General features: G+C 37.9%; 2 protein-coding genes across 5 annotated transcripts; both read right to left on the reverse strand.

The window, feature by feature from the left end:
* Nucleotides 1-219: 219 nt before the first annotated feature.
* On the reverse strand, nt 220-25,026 carry LOC103707267 (thiamine pyrophosphokinase 1). 4 transcript variants are annotated; one of them, XM_008791689.4, is made up of 11 exons: nt 24,788-25,026; nt 24,581-24,677; nt 22,513-22,585; nt 21,935-22,036; nt 17,419-17,668; nt 6,411-6,529; nt 6,263-6,328; nt 3,906-4,103; nt 2,672-2,790; nt 1,577-1,682; nt 220-1,383 (listed from the first exon to the last, which is right to left on the reverse strand). In XM_008791689.4, the coding sequence occupies exons 1-11, from the start codon at nt 24,924-24,926 to the stop codon at nt 811-813; spliced, it is 1,842 nt and encodes a 613-aa protein (XP_008789911.1). In that variant the 5' UTR covers nt 24,927-25,026; the 3' UTR covers nt 220-810. The 4 variants fall into 4 exon arrangements, with proteins under 4 accessions (XP_008789911.1, XP_008789908.1, XP_008789909.1 ...); XM_008791686.4 differs by lacking the exons at nt 17,419-17,668; nt 21,935-22,036; nt 22,513-22,585; nt 24,581-24,677; nt 24,788-25,026 and adding an exon at nt 7,891-8,364; XM_008791687.3 differs by lacking the exons at nt 220-1,383; nt 1,577-1,682; nt 2,672-2,790; ... (1 more) ...; nt 6,263-6,328; nt 6,411-6,529 and adding an exon at nt 16,955-17,314.
* LOC103707268 lies at nt 9,142-15,401 on the reverse strand. The gene is made up of 7 exons (XM_008791690.4): nt 14,819-15,401; nt 14,498-14,575; nt 14,276-14,418; nt 11,643-11,713; nt 11,370-11,465; nt 9,610-9,702; nt 9,142-9,516 (listed from the first exon to the last, which is right to left on the reverse strand). The coding sequence occupies exons 1-7, from the start codon at nt 15,314-15,316 to the stop codon at nt 9,434-9,436; spliced, it is 1,062 nt and encodes a 353-aa protein (XP_008789912.1). The 5' UTR covers nt 15,317-15,401; the 3' UTR covers nt 9,142-9,433.
* Nucleotides 25,027-26,787: the final 1,761 nt, after the last annotated feature.

A 26,787-nucleotide genomic window follows, 5' to 3' on the forward strand; every position in this document is an offset into this window, starting at 1 on the left:
CCATGGATTTGAAGCACTTCAGCTCTACGAAGATATGAAATTGGAAGGCATGGAGCCAACAGATGTCATGTGGATTCTACTGAAAAATATTTCGACTTATTTATTAATTTACTATTTTAATAATAGATTTATCTGGACCAATACATGATATTCTTGTAGTAGATCGCACCAATATAAAGATTCAATCACTTACCCAACATCAAGAAACTATTGGTATTAATTGAGAATGTTTCTTTTATAAAGAAATTCTGATTTGATTGATATACAATGCTTGAATTATCAATATAGATGCTATATAGTTAGGTCTCAACCTTCAGAGACTACGCGTATAATAACAGCATCCGTTGACAAAAAGTGGATTAGGGGATCACCCCCAGGATGGAACACCATGCATGTGGGGGCGACATGCTGGGTTCCAGCGTGCAGGACTCTTGGAAGGACACAAGAAGATTCATAGAGGACTTGCCTGTAGAGCCTAGTCTTCTTCTTTGGCAACCATTACTTGGGGCATGTAGCATTCATGGTAATTTGGAGATGAGAAAATTTGCAGCCAAAAATGATAGTGATGAGTTGGATTGAGGCTGAGAAGGAAGTTCACATTTTGGTTGAGGAGGACAAGGTCGATCCTGAAGCTGAGAGCTAATCTGTCACTAGAGCATAGGATTGAAAATACAAAACAAGTTATTAGAGGAGATATGGTGGAAACTAACACATGACACAGGCCTTCCCCGCAAGAAAATATTATCAAACAAGCGACCCATTTTTTCAGGCTCAAGTTTACCAGCTTTTTGCAAAATTGAGAACCTACAATCACATGCTATTCCATTGCTGGAATATATGTCCTTCAAGGAAGTGTTTCCAGGCCTTAAGACCCACTTCTTGGACGCTTAGACAGCTTTCATCCAGTGTCCTGCCGTTCATAAACAAGCCTCTAGCAGCAAACCCCATGAGATCAGTTGGGTTCATAAACCCACGAATTCTGGAGACGATACCACCTTCATACGAGAATCCCACCCTGACGGTTCGAGGAGAAAGGTCGAGCTTCTGGGGCTGATCAACATTCTGCACTGTTTGTTCGGGACTTGGTCGCTTAACAAACTTAGTCTCTTCCTCTGATAGCATGAAGTTTCCCATGCCAAAAGCTTCCCAATCAACCTGCTGCCAAATTCCATATCCGCGTTCGCTATTATGTATATAATATTCTTGAACTTCTAATGGCTGTTCCAGAGATAATCTGTCGACCAGGACTTTGAGCTCTTGGAGTCTTTGACCAATCCTTGATGACACAGCATCATATAGAATTCCTCTGGAGTCATGCTGAGCATCATCCTTATCAAGGACCAAATCATCAAAAGCAATTGGATCACCGATCAGCACTGTCACCTGCAGATAATTAAATTGAGAACAAGGTAACCAATCCAAGTTAGAAGTGATATGCAGAGGAGACAGAACGATACTTGTAAAAAAGGATAACCTGCTGCAAAAGCATATGTTAACTTGGCACCAGCAACAAACTGGGCAAGTGTGTACCAAAAAAAAAAAACAAACTGGGCAAGCACAGAAATACAAGTGTTACCTTCTTGCCGATCTTTGGAAAGTGCACTCCTATAGGCATGATTTCTTGCATCCCAGTGTGGACAAAGGGAACAACCATAGGAGTACTATCTGCATCCATCACCAACCTGCAGTGTGTTTTTTTAAAAGATACCGGTCAGAAAAGATAAAAATATGAACAGGAAATTGACATTAATTAACCAAACGAGAAAAATTCCAGGAATGCAGCTGAGATTCCACTACCTACATGTTGAATACATGAGCTAAGTGACATGCATTATTAGAGAAATCAATCTGTTGTCTCAACCTCAAAGCATCATGAGCATAGTAAGACAAAGACAAGGCAGGATATTTGCATATAGTTGGCTTAAACATGTATCTGTTTATATGCATCTGATTAAAGCAAGCTTCTTCAAACACCTTTCAAGAAAAGAATATCAGAATTTCACTGTTTTGGCAGGATTCTTGTAAATAAGGGTGCATACTGAGCTTGAAATGATGCAAGATTGATTTTGGTAAATAAATGAGTAATCTATAACAAAAAGCCGGTAGACAAATAACCGCTTTTCACCACCAAATGCCAGGAGACACAGGAAAAGGAAAAGTTACAAAAAAGCTGTAAACAAGTGTTATGTTGTGAAGATTAGCATAAAACTGATGCAAGATTGATCACTGTTAATTAATGAACTTAAAACAACAATTTAGTCATGATTTGGTTGACCATGATCTTGGAACCTAAAAAGGATGCATACATCACTTATAATCATATGATTTGTTACAAGTGCTGCTAGCTGGCTGGTTAGTGTTTAGACACTTCATTAGCAAGGATCTGCATCCTACCATGGATCAGTCTTAAAAACCAAAAAAAGATATAACTAATCAGTAAGTCTCAAAATTTAATATTTTATATGTTGCAACATTTTATAACTTATCAGAAACCACCACATAAAGAAAAGATCTTATTAACATGTATCCTTTAAATGCACTAGTTCCGGCAATCCATAAATGTTAAGATGTCATTTGCACTATCTACATGGATCAGCATTCTCAAATACCAGAATCTTTTTCTTCATCAAACAGAAAGATGACATACAAGTAATCGCGCATTTTATCTCACCTTGCAACCCCTCTCTTGGCAGAACCGATGGTTCTTCCACCATCCCTAGAGCGACTGCCTTCTGGAAATATATGAACCCACCCACCATTGTTTAGCTTGGACAGAGCCATATCCATTCCCTAAGACAAAAATCAACAGATGTAACACGCATAGAACTTCATTGGCAGCAAACATTTGCATGATGAAGCTTGAGCCATCGTTGTGTTTGGCTAAAATATTCTTTCTAGTTTCCACAGAAGATCTAAAAACAAAAAGGCCTCTTAATTCCTTCTCTGTTTTCAAATAAGATTCTCTCAAGAATCCACTAATGACATAGAAATAATATTTAATAGGGATGTCAGAAAAAAAAAAACAGGATGTCACTTATTTGTTAGAGTGGAAGCGGGTAGGCATGCAGCAGTAGATTCAAGTGCTGCACTAACGAATCATAACTTTCAGAAAATCAGGATATAGAAATGTCTAGAAAGTGTTTTTATAAAATATTAAAGAGATGTTAGAAAGAAAAAAAAGAATCCAATCTCAGCTGAACTAGATTAATTATGATAAGCACGCCTCAACAGAAACAAGTTTCAAGGAATTCGGAAGCCGAGACAGTTGTGAGAGCACGATCACATAGCAAGTTTAACAATCTATGTAGAAGATCCTAGCTACTGCAACAATTTATATGTTCAATGGAAAACACCCACAACAGGAATGTGCATGCAGCAAACTGATTAGCAAAAATCAGCATGATAGACCATGAATGCATAATGAATAACCCAAGAACAGTTTGTGGTCTACTCATCTTAATGCAAACTTTACAAGGCTCTTCACACACACACACAATAAGCATGTGCAACTAGACCACAATAATTTCTTTCTCCCCTTTTTTGGTGTCGTACTGGTGTGAATGACCGGTAAACCATAAGAAGGAAATGTTAAGATGTTCAGATATAGGACAAAAATGATAGGCTGCGTTATCAAGGTAAATAAGATAAAAATGTGCAACTTTCCTAAATAAAAACAGGATATGAAAATTCGTTGCCAACTTTTCCAATAGCGAGCCAGCAAAAGAAAATGTTCTGTTTTTTTTTAGGCAAAGAATTTTTTTTCCAATAACACAGGATTTACATCCAGTTATAGTTGACAAGCACCAGATATATACCCTTTAAGAAGAATTAGTGATAAATATCCTATCATATGTAACAGAAATACTAAACAAACTGAATGGCATTTATATGGGATTATAAAATACCTTTTGGTAAATACCTTCACCACGTGAAACAGGTAAAACTTTGACACACCGGAAGAATGCTGACAACACTGGATTCGTAAAACAACGGTCGGTTGCACATAGCGTCCATCTTAAATTGCGGGCATCTAACATAACACTTGGTGGAAGTAGAGATGCAATCACAAGTGGGTCATCAACAGAGGCCACATGATTGCTAACCTGCAAAATATCACATGTTAATAATAGCAACTAAGTGTAATAATGCACTTCAAAGATGGCAAATAGGTGACAGAAGAAAAACAAATCAAGAAAACAAACACATTAGCAAGGTTTTCATGTTGGCCAAGATATCATTTCGTGTTGGTATCAGGCAGTCGCCAATACAATAAAATCTATACCTCACGATACGATAAAATCTATACATCAGCCCCTATTATATTGTCAATATGAATCGAGATATCCTGATAAATCAACCGATATGATATGAAAATATTGGCCGAGATTTCCTACTGTGCTTTTTAAGATTTTAAGTTGATATTTTAGTTATTAAAATCCTAAATCATTTGATTAATTTGGAAATTAATCCAGGATTTCTGTTTTAACCAATATATCAGAAATCTCTGTTTTCATAATATCGGCCAAGATCTCAATACACTCTATTTTTTGTCAAACTTCCCATTTCACGTAAAAACTGAGATCTCGATCCGTCTTGGTATTGGGCACCCTCCAAGATGGCCAAGATGCTACAGATTAAAAACTTTGCAGATTAGAGATGAAAGCCACAACAAACTATTTATATGCTCCTAATTTGTTTAATAAGTGAACATAAAAAAACTACCGTAGGTGGTTCTTACTTATTAAAGTAAGCCCTTATTCTCTAAATAGGCTTCTAAATTTTACTCTTGCTTCTCAAACAGGAAGGGCTTATGATCAACAATCAAACGCTAAAATCAGGTTTTTCTCTTGCCATATCCATTGCCCATGTATAAGTCAGGAAGTTTCCGAGACAGAAATGCTAAGACATAACACAACTTGACCGTAAGAATGAAGTACAACCAAATAGTTTGACAAAATTCATTATGCAGTTAAAAGTCATGTTCTTCGCATGGAGTCTTAATAGTTTGCCTATACTTCAAAAACATCATTTGGTCAAATGTACCTGGTAGAAAAAAAAAATAAAGATGTAAAAAAAAAAAGAAAGATCAGAGCATATAAACATACTAAGGCAGACACAATGACATCTTGCAGCTTCTGGAGACAAAACACACTTGCTTTAGAACTAAACACTAGTCTACATGTGAGTTAGGAGAGACCTCCAAAACTTTTTCTTTTCATTTCTTCAAAGGATATATACAGCTCAATGTGTTTTGAGATCAAGACAGACAACATATTTACTCATAATTTACATCAAGATATTTTGATTTCTTAGAGGTATGTCCAGTGGCTAAAATATTGGGTTTATGAGATTCATGATGTGCTTGACAATCTAGTTTATCTTTTAGTAATTTATATACTATTTTGAGTCTTATTAGGACATTTTAGGTATGAGATTATAGTCATAGTTTATGCAGAAAAAAGAAAGTAGATATAGGATTTGTTTTTAAAATGTAAAGCAATTCTTTGAAGCATGGGTGCTCTAAGTTAATAATACTAATAAGTTGACAAGAGGAATCCAAGTGTAAAAAGTTCACCAAAGAAGAGACTAAATTGATACTGTTATTATGCTTTCATTATTTGTTTGCCCTATCCTAAATGGTTTTTATTTGGTCTAATATTAGAATTTTGTTCTAAAACCAAATAACAGCATATTCTGGAATTATTTTATATAAAAAAAGCATTTGGTCCATCAAAATTGTTCTACCTGTGAGTTCTCTCTAAGTGTAATGATAATTCAAGGACAATGTGTGTTCTGCTCAATTACGCAATTGATTTGTTAATAAGTAAGGAATAAAATACTTTAAATGTTCTCTACATTCAATGTTGATCAGAATTTTCAAAACTTGCAGAGCATAAATCTTGGTCCCATATATATATATTTTATTAATGATTCAGGAAAAAGGCTTGTATTAGTAGCATACTGCAAAGAACAAAAAGTGATAAATTCACTAATATGAGAAGATGGTAGGAGAGCAAGAATGAAGCAAAAAAATATCTCATGGAATCAGACCCTAATAAATAAAATCAAGAATCAATTTTCACCTACGAAATCTTGGTATAGGTTTGGGTTTGTTTCAAACTCTGGACATGTTATTTTTCTCCTTCTGCATAATAAAATATATTAAAAAATAACCATATGCAAAATGCATGCTCATGGTTATATAATCAGCATCATGGGAAGAAGCATATATAGTCTCAGTAACAGATTTACTACAACATACCGTTATAAGGGGTTTGCCTTCAGGTCTTCCTAGTAATGCCTGGTGTAATTTTTCTGCACCATATATCTGCACCACTTGAACAAAAACAACAATGTTACACCAGGTGAAGTTCAAATGACAAAAATTTTAGCCTGGTGAACTCAAATACCTGAACACAGTTCAGCCCATGCATAAAGACATGACAAGCATTCCCAATAACAGGAACTGCCAAAGCTTGAAATAAGCGAACAATAATTGAATCATCAACTTCATCAACATTCTTGTCCACTGCAATGACAAGTCAAGTTAGCCAAAATACCCTACTAAACAGCTTTGCTCACAGTACTTCACAAGATATGACAACACAAGTTTTTCAGTGGCCCCGAAGTCCTCAGGTTATTCATGAAAGGTTATGCAATCCCAATCTATCCAACAAATCAAAATTTGTTCATATTTTTTTTTAATAAAACATTCAAGTACTCATATTGGTGCTCTTCGCTCTAGATGTCGGCCATAGACTCTCGGTAATTGCAATGTATACAAGCCCTTGCCTATGGTATATTAAATTTTAATTGAGTTCTATAATATTCTCAAATTCTATCAAAGCTTCTGGCAAATATTCACCCCTACCTTGTTTTTGCAATCATGCTATGCTAAACTGCCAATCTGCATGCTTCCTTGATCTACCACACGCCCGCTTTAGCATTCTAAATTTCTAACCCTTTCATGATTGCATTGCTTTCTTGTCTAGGCCCTGAATACTACCCATGAATGGAGAATTACTGGCAAGTCAATATCTTCACTTTCTAGAAACTAGCAGGAGGAATCAATCCCAGATCCCTAAATGATGTTTTAAAAATAACAAGAAGGAGATCTCCACTTTTAACTCCGAACTTCCTCACTTCTACCTTTAACATTAATTCATCCTTTGTCCTAGATTAACATACTATATTATCTGAGGATCATTATCCTTCCTTGTGTTCTCAAAAACAGAATATACTTCCTATATAGTCGCAGTGGAATACCTTCGTGCAGAAGAAATGAGCAATAGTCTTCAGAAACTGAAAGAATCTATTTATATCATCTGAAAAGAATACCCAAAACCAAATATTAACTATCAAGAGTGGCCAAATGTGCTATATCCATTCACAGAGCTCTTTAACTTTTAGCCCACCTGTTTTCCTTGTGCCACTTGGTTAATCTAGACACAACATCTGCACCATGGAATTGCGTGAAGTTTCAACAAAAAATTTTGAAAGGAAAAAGATCTAGAAAAATACCATCACTTCCGATTCAAAGGCGAATCCTTTCCCCTTTCCCCAAGAAAACAGACATCTTATTAATTTCTGTTTAGTTTCTTAAATATGCTCGATATAAAGAAGCTTATAAAAGAAGAAAATCGGATGCTGATGTAATGGAAACACCAATTTGAGTAACCAGAAGGCATATGCGATCCCAATAACATTCATCAGGAGTCAGTTCTGAATCTGCTCCAAAATACAGAATAATCACACTATCAAGAATGGAAAAAGCAACAACTTTTTCGCCAAGCTAAAAACTTTCTTGCATCAAAGCTAGCTACCAGACGATTGCTCGTGATCTCATGAACAGAGAAGATAATCTAAATGCGATGGAGAAGAGAAGCCGACCTCTTTTGCGATAGAATCTCGAAGAAGAAGAAGAAGAAGAACGAGCGGGAGCGGAGGGATACCTCCAGACGCTCCGGACCAGGAGGATCCAGCGCCGGAGCGTCAAGGAGCAGTCCGTCTCCACTCGCCAGTTTCGGTGGCGATCCACCGCCACCCGGAACCGGTCCCGGATCCGGAGCTGCAGCTCCCGTGCCCGGTCCTTCCACAGACTTCCCCGGCGCTCGACCCACTCTCCCGCCATCGACGGCGATGGGGACGGATAAGACCTCCGCCAAGATATCACGAAGCGAGGAGGAGGAGAGAGATTAGGGTCTGCTAGGGTTGAGAAGAGAGAGGAGATGAAAGGAGAGGAGAAACCGGGGGCGCGGCCCGCCCGGAGGTGGCGGTGAAATACTTGGGGCAGAATCCACGGTCCCTTTTTTCATCGGTCAGCGACGAAGAAAACAGACCGAATGTAGAGAGACGGTGAGATAAGGCGGCTAACATCTAGAAACCAAAAGAGAGTGAAGGTGGGATCCGCACAAAGTAGTCTCAGGGTTTTAAATTTGGGTAACTTTGTAGGTGTCCGTAAGTTATAATGATTAACAGAATATCGGGCCGGGCTCTTTCACGGGGCCCACCAGCAGCAGTGGCTAAGGAGCCGTCGCACAGGGACAGCAACGTGATGACGTTTACCTGGTCGGGCCCAACGGAGACAGGATATTTCATGGCTTGATCAAGACCGTTGGTTCTTGATCGGGTGATTTTTTTTAATACTCTAGACCGTGCTACTAGATCATACAGGAGGAAGAACTTTCCACCTCATCCATTTTGCACTTGGAGCTGGCATCAAAAAATTAGGCTGCAATTGGATAAAAATTAGGATGATATGAATATGCTTGGATTGAGATGATGCTCCATTTGATTGATATAAACTCACTGTTTATATCATGACATGTCCTGTTTATCTTCCTCCCTTGGTCTAAGCACCAGGATTGCTTCCAAAATTCTCACAAACCTAAAGAGCAAATCCAATTACCCTTTATCTCCAGAGATCCTAGATTCTGAGGATTTTGTCTTTCTTTACTAGATAGATTCATGACATAGCTTTTGATGATCTTGGTAACATGCCTGCTTGAAACCCGAATCATTAATTAGCCTGAGAACATTAACATACCACACAAAATGAATTAAAACATAAAAGCTTGAAAACTTTACAACCTGGGCAGATGCATCGACTGCAATATGGGAAGGAAGATCGAGTCACATCCGTCATAGAATGCAAACAAGCACCTCATTCATCATACAATAAGCTCGAAGTGTTGGGAGTTCTTGTTTGACAGTTCCCACTAAAAGTTGCTATCTCAGCAATTACAACCATTTGCTGTTTACAAGAACGAACTCGCAGCGAATATGTTAAATAGTTCGACATAAAAAGACCCCAAAGTGGAACTTAATGATAAAATTTACAGGTTAAATAAGATGAACTAGTAGGAAAAAAATGGAAAGAGCATGATGGTTCCAACATAGCAATTTTCAGGAAGATGGTTGCTCCAGGAGAAAGCTAGCAAATGAAAATCCTGTCCCCAGGAACTACATTTCCCATATTTAAGTAATTGACATCAGCCACAAGCTCTCCGAAATCATCTGATCAACACCGACAAACTCAGGTTAGCCACTTGAAATCTTTCCTGAACTAGCAACACCAAACTCATTATTTGCAAGGAATGCTGTACTGACCTTCATAAATTGTCCTCACAAAATCCACATATTCTGGCACTAGTTTCTCATATATGATTCCTTCAGGATGAGCATCCAGGACTACAAGGACCCCTGAAACAATGTCATATTTGTTTAGGGATGAGTAGAATAATTACAAATACTAAAATAAGATATAAACATTAAATATTGGAATCTGTCATTGCTATTACAAGAGTTGAGATGATCGACCATCCCTAATATTAGGAATTATATACAAAATTAAGTACATGAATTAGTAAGAAGAACGGTCGAGAATAATATTGAACAGCATGCATGAAGAGGCTTATATCTTGCATTTCTACATGAGATAACTTGCCGCCGCATGGTTATGCTTCTATCTAGTAACCTCCCATTTGGTGAAGAAGTTGTTTATTTGGTGACTTGTACAGAAAAGATTGGAGAATTAGCAGTGACAAAGTAACCAGCATTCATATAGATGAATGAGATAGAAGAATTCAGTAAGCTGTTCACAAATAGGTGAATAAAAGTGCTGGTCATAATTTAGTATAGACTAGTATCATAGTGGTACCCCCAGGAGCTATAGCGATCATAAAAGACTAATAGCAACACATGCTTCGACTTTGCCTTCTGCTCTTATTGGTTCTGGGACAGACCGTCCTTCCCGACGAAAGTCGTCCCCATGGCCTGCTTCCCATAACTGGCCTTACTCAAACTTGCGACTTGATTAGAGTACCTAAACTGCTTTATTGTACTCCATCTATATGATATGGCATTAGGTATCGTATAGATCGATATTCATGCTTGCCTAGCTCATGGGCAAAGGAGGTAATGTCAATTGTAGCACTTCCAGAGTCAACTTCCCAAGGCTTCTCCTCTTGCTCAGTAGGATCTGCCGGTACTTTGCCTTCGTCTCTCTCTTCCTCATCTTCTTCTTCTTCAGAGCTGCTGCTTCTGTGTGATTTGATACTTCTCGCCGAATTTCAGTAAGGTCATGAAATATTTCGACTTATTTATTAATATGCATTTCCATATCCCTGCAGCAAAGCAACACATGCTTCGAATCGTTTTCAGCCTTATCCTCCTCAATTGCAAGCACAGATGTAATACGACTTTTGAGTGTGAAAATTCAGCAGCTTTTATTCATATGCTATGCTTGGTAGTTTCTGAATTTCTATATATTTAACATAGATATCGTGGCCTGTACCCAATGGAAACAACTTGGATCTTCTCCGTGCCTCTAAGTCCTGTCGCATCTCCTTTCAATGCAAGCCATATACACTCATAGGTTCCCGATTATATCTACTTGATTTTGATCAACTAAATGTTTGTCCATCAATCTTTCTAGTATCTTCTCAGTGAATACCCAGATAATTAATCATATTAGGAAGCAGACCAGACCATGATTGGATGGTCTTCAGATGGATAAATTCAAAGCACATAAAGTTGGGAAAATTGCACTCTACCCAGTAAGCATGATCAGTATAGAGACATTTTGAAAAATGTTTAGAAATTTCGTAAATCCATTTCAGAACTACAACTTTTATCATATAATTTTAGTTTTAAGTAGCTCAATCTTCAGAAGAATACTGCCGAGATTAACAGCCATAGAGACAATGAAAATAAGCATGAAAGTTTCATGCACAAAATGCATAATTTTTGCATATGTATCTCATAGACTGGCCTAATATTAACTATTGCATGACAAACATAGAGAGCAATTTAATATTGGATGTTTCAAGGACATTTTGTCTGTAATTGAAAGTGGATGAAAGTTGCACCTGGTGCCACCCAAGCCTTTGTGGCATTACTTGGCAACGGTGCCAGCCAAAGGATATTCCTCAGATTCATAGAATCATCATACACCACCTCAGATCCTGAAAAGATACATGTTAGTTGGACAAGAATGCTACCAGTTTCAGGTGATATGAAACTCAAAGATAACTAGACTGTCAGATTGAATGTAGATAGAATCTAAATGTAAATAAAGAGACGAAAGATGATGCAGCAACATCTGCATTCAAAAAAAAAAAAAAAAGGCAGACAAAGTTTACCTCTCTGGCAATAGCCCAGATTATAAGGAAATGATTTCTTATCATATGCGGGATATTCTTTGGCATGGAATCTGCATTTTGAAATAATGAATAAAACAATATCAATTTTAACCATTTAAATATTTATTCATTTTTACAAATTTCAAAAGTAAAATCTTAGTAGTAGCAGGAATCTCCTATTTAGGGTGGCACATCCTTCTCCAAATCTCATCAGAAACTCATCCCAACACTTGCTTTCAAGTGTTTTCTTATTAAATTTTTCTTTTCAGGAAACGCATTTTCCTATATCCACACAATACCTGCTTCCGATAACTAAGAGTAAAACTTTCACATGTAACTTCAATTTTTTTTTGGTGATACAATGGGTGTCAATGTAACTTTTTTAGTCCACGGACGTTTGAAAGATAAACAACAAAGCAATGACTGACATGAAGAATTTAATAAAAAACAAAGCAATGACTGACATGAAGAATTTAATAAAAAACAAAGCAATGTCTGACATGAAGAATTTAATTAAAAAAGATGGAGAGAAAGGGAGGAAGGTAACTAATTTAAGTGTTTTAAAGAGAACCCAGAACTAGAAAAGAGAGCTTATCTTGATTCTAGTCTGACTCACCTTTTAATTATTCTTCAAGCAAAAAGTATGTTATATAGACCAAAAGTTGCTAGGTCAGTGCACATGAATGCACAAACTCAAGCAAGCCCTTGACTGTAGGCCCTATCTATGCATAAAACAATTTAGAACCTATCCTTCCATTTCAATACCACAACTATCTAAAAGATTAATCAATTACCCAAAACAGCATTAAAAACCTCCCCCAAACATTGACTGGGTGATCATAAACCAAGTTGTTCTTTAAGTTTCATCAGCGTTGAGAACAGATAAGTTTCTAAAGATATTTGAAATGTGTTTATTTGTTGTTATGTGCTGTACTGAATATCGTGAAATGCTACTTACATAAAAATAACATGCTTCCAAGTATATGGCTCCTCCAAGTATATATTTATCTGATATATGGCGCACCTAACCATAACCATCCAGCCTCTGACCCAACTATTTTGGGGTCAGCTTATATGATGCACCTCTCTTCTCTTATGACTAAAGCTAGGATCCTCCACGAACCAAATGATCAAAGAAATTCTAGAGTTAGAAATTGGACACAGTGTGTGAGTGTGTGAAGTACAGCAAGCTTGGGTTATCACTTGGCTCTGTTAATATTAGATATAGCTCACTATTTAGAAACCACCGTCCAGCAGCCCAGAAACACCAACAAAATGAAAAGTAACATGATAGATGAACAAATCTCAAATACAATCAAGAAGACTGCTATCATAGCCATATCCTTCACATGTAGCTCTGTTCTCAGATAAATACTTCAACATAAGCAATAAGCAATCAGAAGACTCTTAGCCAAAAAAAGAAAAAGAGTCATAGATATGCTTTCACCATCAGAACGTGCCCCCATCCACTAAAACACCTAACAACATCAAACAACATTTACACTAGCTGGTGCCACACAGAAATTTGTCATGAATAGGCCTGTTAACGAGCCGAGCCGAGCCCGAGCTTGGGAAGGCTCAGGCTCGGCTCGTTTCACAGAACTTGGGCTCGGGCTCGGGCTCGGGCTCGGTACCGAGCTCTGTATTGAGCTCGAGCTCGGGCTTGTTTGGTAAAAGAAAAGCTCGGGCTTGGTCTCGTAAAGCTCGTTTCGAGCTTGGGCCCGAGCCCCATAACAAAAATCCACATTAAATACCACAACAGTGAGATTTTTTACGAAACGTTACATTCTGTAGATGGTGATGATTACAGTCAAATCTGGGGAACAGGGTGGTTCATTCAAACTAAAAGAATATATATAAAGATTTTTATAGTATTATTGGCCATGTGTCGCGACCCAATAGGAGGAACCTATAAGGAATAATAAATGTTAGCCTTGTCCTTTGCAGAAAAAGGACACGATTTACGGGGTTAGGTTGGCTTGCTGGGGGTGCGGGAGATGGGATGGTGCAGTGCTACAGCTGTGACGCTATTAAGGGAGCGGCGACGTCTTTTCAAGGGGGTTTAATTGCTGCGGCTGAGTAACAGTGGCAGATTTTTTGCTTGAGGGAAGAGGGTAACTGGTCCTGTACGACATTCTGTACGGCAATGGGGTGTGGGCTTTTAAAAGTTGGCAAGTGCGGGTGAAGGGAGGGAAGAGGGAATAAATAAAAAAAAAAAGTTGAACCAAATCCAGAGCACGGAGCTCGGCGTGCTCTGTGCTTGATAGCAGACAGCGTTAAGTCACGAGCCTGTTTGGGCTCGTGAGCTGCTCGGGCTCGAGCTCGGGCTCGAGCTCGAATTTAAACGAGCCTCATTTTAGGCTCGGGCTCGGGCTCGTTTGACTAACGAGCCGAGCTCGAGCCGGGCTTTTAACGGGCCGAGCCCGAGCCGAGCCCGAGCAGCTCGGCTCGTTAACAGGCCTAGTCATGAAAGATGCCATCCAAAGCCTTAGCTATATTATTCAATATTTTAGTTCTTCAATCATTAGTATAGTTATATGTAAATATCAAAACTCAAGCAGAAACACCCATTCTATACAGAAAACTAACTTTTCATGCAAAATTCTGTGCTGGAAACAAGTAAATTAACTCACAGAATGCCAAGCCTCCCAGATTCAGTTGCGAGAAAAAGATGCCCATGAAACAAGTCATATCGACTAAGTGAGACATTCAAGCCCACTAAAGGTGCCCGTGCAACGATCAGTTCAAATAAGAAAGCAAAGTACGAGTTCAACTCCTGTTCATAAAACTCAAGCATTTTATCACATCACCCAACCACTCAAACAATACTATAGCAATGAGTTTGTAAACCAAACCTCATTAACAAAGCGCCTCCCATATGGAGTTCTTGTGAGTTGACACTTATCCTTCTTCAGTCCCTCAACATCCGGCACCTATTCATACTATTATAATTATTGTTCGCCAAAATAAAACCTTTTATGTTAAATCAACGGTTGAAGATTTACATTGAAAGTCACTCCATAGAAAAGAATTCTATAAGAAATTCACGTTTAAGCAAATAAATAGTAGATGATTTCTATAAAAAATGTTAACTTGAGACTGGCGACAAATTTGTCCAAAAACATAAAGCAAAATCGGAAATTTGCAACAAAACCAGTGTGGGTTGACCTACTCACCGGCAAAACCGTGGGATCTAAGGTCCGGTGGATCGCGCCCGGATCACCGCCGGAGTCCACGGCAAGGCGGGCGAGCTCCATCACCGGAGATGGAGGCCACCATACCATCTCATCAGCCTCCGTAGAGCCGCCGCCGCATTCGGCGAGGAGGTCCCTCCGTGCAGGAATCTTGAGGAGCCTCCCGGAAGAGGGTTCCGAAGGAGGGGAGAAGGGGACGAGGAATCGGAGGCAGGACCGGAACTCTCGGGCCTCGCCGGCGGGGATCCTCGCGGCATCTCGCTTGCTCCCGAGGAGGGCGAGGAGATCGGCGGCGAGCTCTTGAGAAGGAGAAGGAGAAGAAGGGGAGGCAGAGGAGGAGGAGGATTTGAGGGAGAGAGGAAAGGAGAGTTTGGGGAGAGATGGGAAAGAGGGAGAGGATGAAGAAGAAAGGGTTAAGGAGTAGGAGAAGGCGAAGGAGAAGGTGAAGGCGAGCTTGAGGGAGAGAGAGGGGTTTCTCATCTCCCCACCGGCACTCTTCTCTTCTGCTTCTCCTCCCACTTCATTGGACTAGCGAGTCCTTGTTGCACAAAATGAATAATAGGGTCCCTTCTAATTTTCTGATAGAAAAATGACAGCCAAAATCCCCATTGCTACTCGCGGATGAATCTCGAAATATAAACATCCTTCAAAATGTAACAACATCGAATCCCACCAAAATAGGTAGTCAAAAAATATTATTTAAATTTTTTGATTCTATACAAATATCCAAAATTTCTTCGACAAATAATTAATATAGGACTAAACAAATGTTTGCATAAGTCGTCATATACTCTTCCGTTTAAGTTTTGACATTCTCGTCAGGCTAAAAGTCTAAATCAATTCAAATCTAATCACAAATATTACGATTAACCCATGGAGCCTCCATTAGTCCCACGTCGATTATTCATTAAGTAGATTTTGGGTACTTATACATGATCAAGAAATCTAAATAATACCTTCTAGCTAATATTTTTGGGTGAGATCCTGAGTTGTTACAGTAAATATACTTGACTAATATTTAATATATATTTAATTATATATATATATATATATAAAGTGAGACCCATAAAAAATAAGATAAAAAATGGTGGGTTACACATAGTAAATAATAAAACATTTATATAAGTTTTTAAAATTAAACAGCATATGAATATAAACCATTACAAAATTATTTATTTGTTCATAAAATTTTTGGTTTATCAAATGATTTGAAGATCTTTTATTTGTGAGTCAGAACCCTAAGATTAATATGCGGCATCATGCTATTAAAGCTCTATATTGAATGTTTTGATTCATAAATAAAAGGGCTCCAAAGCACGTAAATTTGTATATATAAATATTCCAACATTGTGAAATATATTCAATGATTTAGAGCCGCATTTTTCAACTCTCAACACTGAAATTTATTAATAGCAAGTACAAAGTCCATTCTTTATATTGTTCAAGCAAGCCAAATTCAAGCCATACGAGCTGCTCTCTCTCTCTCTCTCTCCATCTTCAGATGTATCATCCATACAATATGTTGTCACCACCACTAACAAAAATTTGCATCAAGCGTACGTCCATTCATGATGAATCAAATTCCTTCAGGAACACTTCGCTCCATAAAGCTTTGTTTGTTATTTCGCACAACAAAACTAGATGATGTAGTTAGCTGCACGGAGTGACTGCCAAGAATCTTATTGCTGACCGGGAAGTAGGAACAGCATGGGGACAGCATAAAAGTGGCTCCCATGTTGGAAATTGGAATGTGTTAGTGATCATCCCTCCTGATATACACAAATGCATATATGTATTCATGCATATTGCTGGATTCGTGTCCAATGCTATTGTTTTGAGAAAGCCACACAATTTAAGATCGAGACTCATTGACTTGAGGTACATTTGGCACCTTGCCACTCACCAACAGACCCCATCTCATCCGTTAAGCAAGTCAAAGGATGAGAGTCCAATAAAGAGCACTCAAGTGCCTGATGGGTTGCAGTCCTGAGGTCCAAGTAGGTCATGGCATGTATCACCTAAAAAACCAAGAGATATATGCTTGAACTCATCAAGTGTTTACCGTTTGACTTGGCAAGATTATCTACATATAATCCACAGTCTTGGTACCTAAAAATCGATTTGAACATAACTAGTTAATTTAGGTAGATGATATACATGTACGAGGCAAGAGCTCAAGAAACTTGCACCAGGAATGAAATGACATCATAACAAACTATAATAAATGACAATGTTTGTCACCTGAAATGTTGTAACATGCAATATAATCAAAGAAGAAGCTATCGCTGTTTACCAACATACAGACAGCGATTTTTATGAATAGTGGAGGGAAAAATGGAAGAGTGAAGTATCGAATTCAGTTTGTCTTTCGGATTGATATTGTCCATAGGAGATCTGAATCAGACTGAACTGTAACCTTGGCCCCACGCACAATGTTTGAAGTGCTTATTAAACCACCAAAACTCATTCCCATGTCAGCTGAAAATAAAATAGAAAAAAACTTTCTTAGCTATTAAGACCTATTACTATGATTGATTAAAAGAATACAGAATGTCAAACAGATGGTGAAGCAAACTACTCACTTAGATCCCACTGCAGACCAGTGGTGGTGGTACTAGTGGAAGGTGCACCAGCCGGGATCAGACCACAGTGTGGCCCTTCAACAGATGATTGGATGTGGATTTCATGGCGATGTGTCTTTGGGAGAAGATAAATCAAGCAATCATCTGATAGAAGAATAATCCGGATGTTTGAAAACCGATATAGAACATTGATGTTTCCAACTTCATGATCAAACCTTCCTCCAAGTGCTCCCAGAATGAGGATGCATAGCTGCATTTTTAGCATGTGACAGTCAATATTATAAAAAGGAGACACAAAATGAAGAAGAAACATATGCAGACATAATGATTTAAATATTGCATGTCGGCCTGGCAGTGGTGCAACACCCACTGGACAGATCCGTGCCGATGCATAGCATGCTTGGCATGCATCGGAACAGGTGCATGCCAAGTACTGGCGTGCAGTCAATACCGTGTCAGTGCCACGTACTATTGAGTTTCTGGCATGGCATGGCATGCATGACATCTCATGCCAGCCAGCACTTCATCCACGCATGGAGACATTTTCACATTCAAAACCTTTTATTTAAGCAAACCACTAGTTTTCTACTTCAAACTTCTAAAGCCATATGCTTAACTAGCATTCCCCATCCTCCTATATATTAGACCCTCCCACGTCATCATTCTGCACTTGTCATGAGGTTCATCCATTAATACAAGAGCAGACATGTTCCATCCAAAATGTTTTACCCTTCCTTTCCACATGAGAAACCTTAACTTCATCTTATGGTAGGTTAGAAAGACAACTTAAACTAATATCACTTTTGGTAATCTTTAGCAACCAAGGTTATGCATAAAAGGACTAAATTTATGGTGTGTCCATGTGCGGAGACATACTTAAGGCCAGTTGCATACCTAGTATCCCCCATCCTCATACATCTTAAACCCTGTTATGAGCATCATTATAGACTATCATTAGGTTACTTGTGTATTTTTCCTTTTGAAATGATTTGCCCTTCTTTTTTGCATGGACAACCATATTTAGTTTACCTTTCTTATTATGGTCAGTTACAAAGCTCATTTGAACTAGTATTAGTTTTGGTAATTTTTAGCAACCAAGGTTATGCATAAAAGGATTAAATTTGGGTGTGAGGACCTGATATTTCTAGATTAGATCTTTAATCAGGAAAGCTTCTCAAGTACATATTCTAGAGAAATTTGTATCCTTATTAGAGATGTTGGCTGTTTAAAGTTTCTTTATTTATGCTGCCAGATAGCAGCTTGTCTATAATTGGTATGAGTGTATATACCCTCCTATTACTTGGGGATTTCAGCATAATCAGAATATAATATATAAAGGAGTGGTGGTGAGAAGAGATTTGGATTAATCTCATTCTTTCTCTCACACCATTTTCCTCTTACTTCTTTTTCTTCTTCTCATCCTTAGTCTCATATTTTCTTCTCTCTTCCTTCTCTTTTCTTATTCTACATAAAATTGTACATCTGATTTAGTTTATCATCAGATCTGAGAACAAATACACATATAATAAACTGAGGTGTTTCGGTCAAGCTTGCTAGATTAGTTGTTCATGTCAAATATTTTGGGGGGGGGGGGGAAATATAACTAGTGGTTCTGACCCTGTTTCCCACCAGCTGATGATACTTGATCCTTGACTTTCCTAGCTCTGTGGTTGTGTCAAATATAAAGAACTTCTCAAATATATTTTAGACTGAAGAACATTTAGAAAGAAAATTTTCCACCAAGGAACAGCATATGCTGATTTCATATATTTAAAGGACATGGTTGTATGTCATATATGGCCTGTTGAAAGCACCTTATCATGAGACAACTGAAATGGAAGCATATATTATAAACAAGAGCTTACAACAAGCGAACTCTTGGGTTTGAGGAGCACCCCAACAACCTACAATATTAAGTATTACACGTATAATAGAAGGTTTGCAACTTTATCGTAAAGAATGATCATATTCTAAAGGCATCATTTGACCATACCATGGGCAGATTGCAGACTAAAGAAATCTATAACCTTGAGCTTCAGTAAGATAAGCAATTGATACAACAAATCCATGCGGCACATCCTACCATGGAGGTCACGTGGGAAGCTGGTAGGCCCCATCAAGATAAGGGTCCATTAGAATTTTTTTCAAGGTCTGAAGTATTGGTCCCGGTAACTTACCCGTACAGTATAGTATCACATCAATCAATATGGTGCAGTATCTTATCATGTGTCAATAAAGAACTGGTGGGGTGCGGACCAGTATTGGTACCTTGCTGATAAGATAGAATATGGTTGGTCCAAACTGACTGTGCCTCTTTGCTTTTTTTGTTATTTGCCATGTGCTTCATTATACAATTTTTAGCAGAATTTGAGGAACTAGTAATAGAGTTCCAAAAGATTCATGGTCGTGTCTTAAAAAAAATCCTTGAAAAACGAATGAGGATATAAAGGTACAAGTAATTTCATCTCTTTTTGGATCAAAGTATGTCAAACAACAGTTGACTCAAATTTAGTGAGAGGGTACTCAATTAGGAATATTGAACATTGTCTTAGGCTTGGTTTGATGCCTCCATATGTGGGTCCATGCTGGAGCAATATTAATAATATTTTTGAATAATTTATACCAAATTTAGCACTTTAAAAATGATTCTCCTGTTTTTTGCATGAGACATAGGGTGTCAAACTATAAGGTTTGTCACCTCTATCAACCTCTACTGAGATTTGATTTTGATAAGACAACCACCTCTAAGTCAGAAACATAGCAGCTAATCTTAGCCAACAACGTTTTGAGCTTAATAAATCCATAACATCAAATATTTGAGCATTAGTGAAGATTGTCGGGTTTTCGAAAAAGTGTCAGAGTGACCATAGTTAATATGATGAGCAGAATGTCATTGGACTGTCAGCACACGTTAAAACCAAAGAGGCTAATACATTCCACCACAGGTATATGGGGAAATAGATCTCCTTCCATTTTCTACACTCAAAGAAACAAATGAAGGATAATTTTGAAGCAAATATGAACATTCTGCTGTGTCATAAATTAATAAAATCCTAATACTTTGTTTTGATTGCATCTCTCTTCTTAAAAGATATTTCAAATTAAGCAACGTAGATGCTAGATGCCACATATATGATTGCACAACTCCAAAGTTATCGCAGATAACAATTTCTAATTTGTTCTCCAAAACAATAATGTGAATGTGTTAAGTCTACATGCTAATGGCACGAACCATCTCTCCCAAATCCACCATAAGGCATACAGGCCCATCAATTTAGTTCCTCCACTATTATACCTTAAATCTTCCAAATTCCTATAACATGTGGCCCTTCTTCATATATATGCATGTCTTTCATTCACATGCACAGTTCCAGTAAAGGCAGTCAGATCATTAGATTTTATTTTTTCCAGTTTGGACTGATGTTAGCATGCCCTATAAACTGTCCTCATCACTGCATTTGACAACATAAATTAATCTTTCTTATCCACCTTTTGTTTCCCCCATATAACAAGCACCATACTCAAGTTTCATAGCAACACAGCAGTACCAGAATCACCATCTTTTCACAAAGGAGACTACCAAGCCACCGTCAATTCCCAGTAATATAGGTCAAACTTCTGATGCTCTTCAGTAATGCCTTCCAATGAGCATAAACTGACAATTTATTCGTTCCACAAAATTCATGCAACTAGAACCAGCTGGACACATGAGATATACCTCCATTTATCTAGGCATTTTATTAGCATTGTGAGAATTTTAGATGGATTTACTTCCAAGATTAATCAAAAAGGTATATTGATTGATTAATAAGACTTTAAAACTTTATTTCAGATGCAAATCTCCAGCATTTGTTTAAAGATATTTGCTTGGGTCCATTGAAGCCAGGCATTCATATGGTCGCACAAATATTTAGAGGATAACCATGTATACCATTTAGACCAAGGCTCAACTACACTTATCACAACATTAACAGGGAATATGTGATAAGAATAGAGCACAGCTTGGACTATAATAAAGCATGGCTGACAGTTATAATATGATGGGTAAATTACAAAACCCCCTCTGAGATTAGGGGTAAATTATACTTAAACCCAATAGTTTGAAAAATCTATGCTTACCTCCTTGAGATTTATTTGTATCCAACACTTTGACCCATAAGTTAACAGAACATTAGTGAAACTGTTAACCTTACATATCACAAAAAATTTTAAAAATAACCAAAGTGACATAACAACCACCCAAGGACATAAGAAAACATGTGGCATCCTCCTCCCCACACAAGGGCAATATCGACTTTTCACATGAGGTAAACGGTTTCACTAACGCCATTATTTTAACTGGGTGTAAGTGGAGGTTTTACAAACTAGGGTGTAAGCATGATAATGTAAACCTTGGGGGGGGGGGGGGGGGGGTTGTAATTTACTCCAATATGATAAGACATTCATTACAAAAGGATACCATAATAAAAAAAAATAGCATGTGAGCTCAAAATAATGTTCATGTGGCTTGGCTTACATTAGATTTCTCTGGGTCAGGTGTGCTGCTGCAGATAAAAGCTATACACTTGTGCAGATCCGTAGTGTCTTGATCATAGGACTCATCAACTATTTTGACCTCCTGACATCCACAAGCAAATCGATGTTTATAATCTGTGCGGATAAGTCATATATTTTGATAGAGAAAGTCATGAAAAATAATGCACTTAGAACTTGTTGCCCTTTTAGACAAATAACTAGGAGTCAGTGGCAACAAAACCTCTCATTATAATCACATCATATGCATTGCACGCATAACTCTTTAGAAAAGAATGCAATGAAGCATAACAATAAGAAAATGTACGAGTTCTGGTTCAACCCAGCAAAGCATGAAGATCAGACTAAGAATACTGACCAAAACAAAAATAATTTTTCCATGAATGCATAATGGTATAATTTGAGATTAATCTTAAGACAGATTGTCAACTTAGGAACTGACATAAGTTGAAATATACAATGAAACAGCAACCTTCACTCCCAACATAAATCTATCACATAATTTTAATATTTACACAAAAAAGTGTGTTAAACAAATTCAATCTGGATGAAAGAATTTACCAAATTGGAATAAAACTCTTTCACATCAGCTCTTATAGAATCCATGTCGCCTTTAATTACATCAGGTTTGTACCTGTTATAATTGAAAAGGAGGAGTAGAGATATAAGTAAGATTCCAGTAATTTGTTATCCACATAATCAGCACCAGATATCGGTTTAACTGAGATGACAAAATCAAATGAAGTGGAAAGAAACAAATTTTGCCAATAATCTCATGTAATGGGTGCAATTTATCACAAACTCATGATCACAACAAGTATGCACAATTTGGCACATGCATTAAACTATATACTAGAATGTTAAATGCCCAAAACTCTGATATATAACAGAAATATTAGTTGTCAAGTGCTGGAATTTTAAGAAGACAAGTAGGAGGTGTTCCCCTTTGACATACTTGTCACTTCCATTTTCTCCTCGTTTTTTAATAGCCTCTCCTTTCTGCTTATCCTCTTTCTTCTATCATAAAAAGTAACAGCATGATTTTGGAAAGCAAAACATGCACAGTCTTCCCTCCCTCATATTTATTCAAATGAATAGCAATTTCTAGCCCTCTTTTACCATTTAATTCTGCTATTCTTTGGGATCTCTTACAGATACATAATGATGGCACTAAACTATCACTTCTTTCTCTCTTTTATACACTCACAACTCAAGATCTAACATCCCACATATTAGGGTTCGCATCAAATCCCCTTATGTCATGTCATGCCCCATCATCTAACTACATTCCTATGATGCTCTACTCTTTCAAGTGTCCGTATGCATCCTGTTACGTCACAAAATATGGAACCATATGCTAAGATTTTCAGCATAGCTACCAATATCAGTATGCATTTGATCTTTCGGAAGCATATATTGGAGATACACAAAAACCCATGCCAATATGAGTCAGCAATTGGTCAGGCCATAGTCAAACCTACCCAAGGCGGGTTACTTCAATTGACAAAGGTTTTATCGACATCCATACAAATCCAAGCTCTTCTGAAACTTTACGCCTATACCATTTTATTTTGTTTGTAACCTTGTATAGTGCTAATTCACATTACTTTGGGTTATACTAGTTATGAAAAGTACAGTCCATAAGTGCATGACATATTTGTCATTCACAATATTGAACCCCTACTTAAGATGCTAGATTTGTCCAGAAGCGTCAAATCCTTAAACAAAAGCGCCTTAACCAAAAAGTTTTCTAGCATGCCTTCGCATGTGTTAACCTATCTTTAAACAACTTTGCATTTGTACCAAAAAAAAAAAAACAACTTTGCATATTTTCCTTCATTGATGTGCACCAATACTTGGGAAACTATATGCACTATACATTATATTATGTTACTCCCTCACAGGTACAAGAGCAATTCATCATGCTTAATCCTTTCTGCAATCATTCTGTGCCATGCTCCTCTTTCTGTAACCTTTTCTTTATATCACTTAACTAATGTGTCCTCTTCCACACTATGTATAGGCATTCACCTTTTCGGTCTGTATGCAGAGTATATGTGAAACAGTGAAAGTTATCTATTGACCAACAGTTCATAGTTCATACTCTCTCCTCCATTATTAGGAATAAAAAATGAAACAAATTCAGATGCCGTGTAGAGCTGGGATTTAAAGATTATAATCGGAGTAACACTCCTCGAAAAATGTTTTTCGCTGCCAGACATTCTGCCACAAAATCCAGGCAACCCCAGCAGACATAATTTTCCTCAATTTGACAAAAAAATCCCAATCTCTGTACTTTATAAAAGAAAAGGAACATTCTTCACCGTGACCCTCTTCTCGCAACCAATAAAACAGAGCAATCTAATCAGAACTATTCCAAATCCCAATCCACCAATATTCTTTGATCTTGTCGACAATAAAGACTTCCAAAATCAACCATACCAACACCACAGCAAAGCAACGCTCACATACTCCTCAAACAGTAACATCTCGGAAAATCAAACAAATAGTAGCACATATCTTGACGTCATTTCAAGATTCGGTGAAATTCTTGTAATAAGATCTTAAGGAATTGAGAAAAAACAAAAGCGGGGAGAGAGAGAGAGAGAGAGAGAGCAAGAAAGAGAACCTGAGTCGAACGTCCAATGGATCTTGATCGGGAAAGAGCTCCGGCATCCCGTCGAAGATCCGATTCGCCCCTCCGTCCGCACAAACCCGCAGCTGTGCTGCTCTACACCACGGAGAACCCCCACATTTGAGCTAAGAGAACTCCGATACAAAACCCTAGAAAAACCCTAGAGAGAGAAAGAGGGCGAGAGAGAGGAGGAAGGGATACCGCGACTCCAGAGGAGAGGGGCGAAGCGGGGGAGGCGCTGGTTGAGGACCACCAAGGCGTAAGTTATCGCGGGGCCGTCGCCCGTAGGTGGAGACGAAGGAGGGAGAAGGAAAGTAGAGGCATGCCTCATCACCTCCATCCTTTCGCTAACTTGCGCGCGGGCACGACGCAGAACGCGGGAGAGCGACGGCGAAGCGGCACAAACGCATACGGCTTCCAATTGCCCACTCCCCTTCTCTTGGGGAATACTAGAAGAGAGACGATGGTGATGAAGAGGAGTATATTAACTGAACATAGAATGTCTACGTGGCATCATGAGACTGGCTGCCTGTTTGTCATTTTGCCAATTAGAAGTGTCCAGGTCACCGATATGATGTTAGGTTTTTTCCTCCTGCGGGGGAGATTATTCATTATCGTGAGGTTGGAGAGAGGCGGGCTCGTTCCAACTTTGACTCTGGGAGCCGATTCGATAAGGGCGGAGGAGGTTGGGGCTCTGAAATGATAATTAAATATACTATGTTTTTCACGCAGAAGCTCACCCATTTAATGACAATCACCGAGGTCCTGCTCGTGTGGTCCCCACTAGGTCTTGCTTAGAGAGCTCGAATCTGGGTGTTTTGGGCTCCTGACCAATGAGCAGCACCGACTTTTGACAATCAAAGAAAATAATCATAAATAAAGAAAAAAATATTGCGCTTAATTATCATTGAGAAAAAGAGAGCGATGTTGTCCGGCGGGACGCGGGGGCAGAGTTGCGACGCAAAGCATACTCCTCGGACGGCGGTTGATGATGAAATATTTTTATTTTTTAATACTAAGATTGGGATAAGAAGTACTTTTAAAAAAAAAACAAAAGCCTCCACTACTCAGATTGGCTCTCTAACATCTTGTGTGTGGGCGAGAAAGACCAAAGAACTTATCTTTAAAATATTTTATCTATATAAAGTGCGAGCATGATCTGCTCCCATACTAGCCGATACAGAATATACCATATCATATTAGAAGAAAATCACTACAAAACTTAACTTCGAGTTGACACAAGATCTAGACCACCTCATACCGAAGTGTACCTGTATGGAAGCATACCAATCTATACCAAAGTGTACCTATTGGCTCATACATAAACATACCAACATGTATCGAGACGTATTGAAATAAAAATTAAGAAAAATTATTAGAAAACTATTTCAGTACGAGGAACATACCGTATCATACTGTATCTAACCGATAAGGTATCGATACGGTACCTAATATCGAGATTACGAGCTTTGAGTGCAAAAAAATTGAATTTTAATATTTTAACATAGTTTAACATGAACCTTATGCATAATAGATAATTGCAATAATAAAGTCCTATGTTTGGTATATATAAAAAGGTCGACAAAGTTCTTTGTATTAGCAAGAAAACCTATAGAGGATGAAAAATTTTCAGCTGGCTTCACCTTTTCTAATAAATGAAAAAGAGGCAGTGCATCAACTACCATCAAATGACTCTAGATTTGGGTCATATGCCCAACCGAGTCCTTCGTCTTGATTTTGATCAAATTGATTGTGATCGATATTTTGCCTATCAACTAGGAAAGAAGTTCTTTGAGTTAGCACCGGTAACCAAGCACGTGCAATTCATATTTAAGAGAAAAAAAAAAGAGAATGAGCGACCAAGTCAAATCTATTAAGAAGTTAAATTAAAAAGTCCAATCTATTTAGAAGTCGAGTTAGATAAATATTTAGAATCGAATTTATTAAGAAGTTTATGAAAAGGATCCAATTTGTTTAGACAAGGAGAAAGAACACATACGATAGTTAATACAAGTGAGAGAGCAATTAATATATTTTTAAGATAATTACAAAGAGCATTCTCAATATAAAAGTTGATAAATTAAATCAAGGGGGGATATTCCTGATTCTGAAACTGTTATTTCATATATCATATGGATAATTGGAAAATGGTAGTGAAAAAAATGAAAAGAAAAAGAAATTGTAAGAATATGAATGTGGCT

The sequence above is a fragment of the Phoenix dactylifera genome, chromosome 13, assembly GCF_009389715.1.
Source record: "Phoenix dactylifera cultivar Barhee BC4 chromosome 13, palm_55x_up_171113_PBpolish2nd_filt_p, whole genome shotgun sequence".
Lineage (NCBI taxonomy): Eukaryota > Viridiplantae > Streptophyta > Magnoliopsida > Arecales > Arecaceae > Phoenix > Phoenix dactylifera.

Coding starts and splice junctions, on each gene's coding strand:
- LOC103707268 (XM_008791690.4), bottom strand. CDS start 15,316: ATGAGAAACCCCTCTCTCTCCCTCAAGCTCGCCTTCACCTTCTCCTTC. Junction 11,466..11,642: donor TCTGGGCTATTGCCAGAGAG/GTAAACTTTGTC, acceptor GTATCTTTTCAG/GATCTGAGGTGGTGTATGAT. Junction 9,517..9,609: donor TGTGAGGACAATTTATGAAG/GTCAGTACAGCA, acceptor GGTGTTGATCAG/ATGATTTCGGAGAGCTTGTG.
- LOC103707267 (XM_008791689.4), bottom strand. CDS start 24,926: ATGGAGGTGATGAGGCATGCCTCTACTTTCCTTCTCCCTCCTTCGTCT. Junction 6,530..17,418: donor TGGTCTGCAGTGGGATCTAA/GTGAGTAGTTTG, acceptor TTGTCATTGCAG/TGGACAAGAATGTTGATGAA. Junction 1,683..2,671: donor GCCAAGAGAGGGGTTGCAAG/GTGAGATAAAAT, acceptor AACACACTGCAG/GTTGGTGATGGATGCAGATA.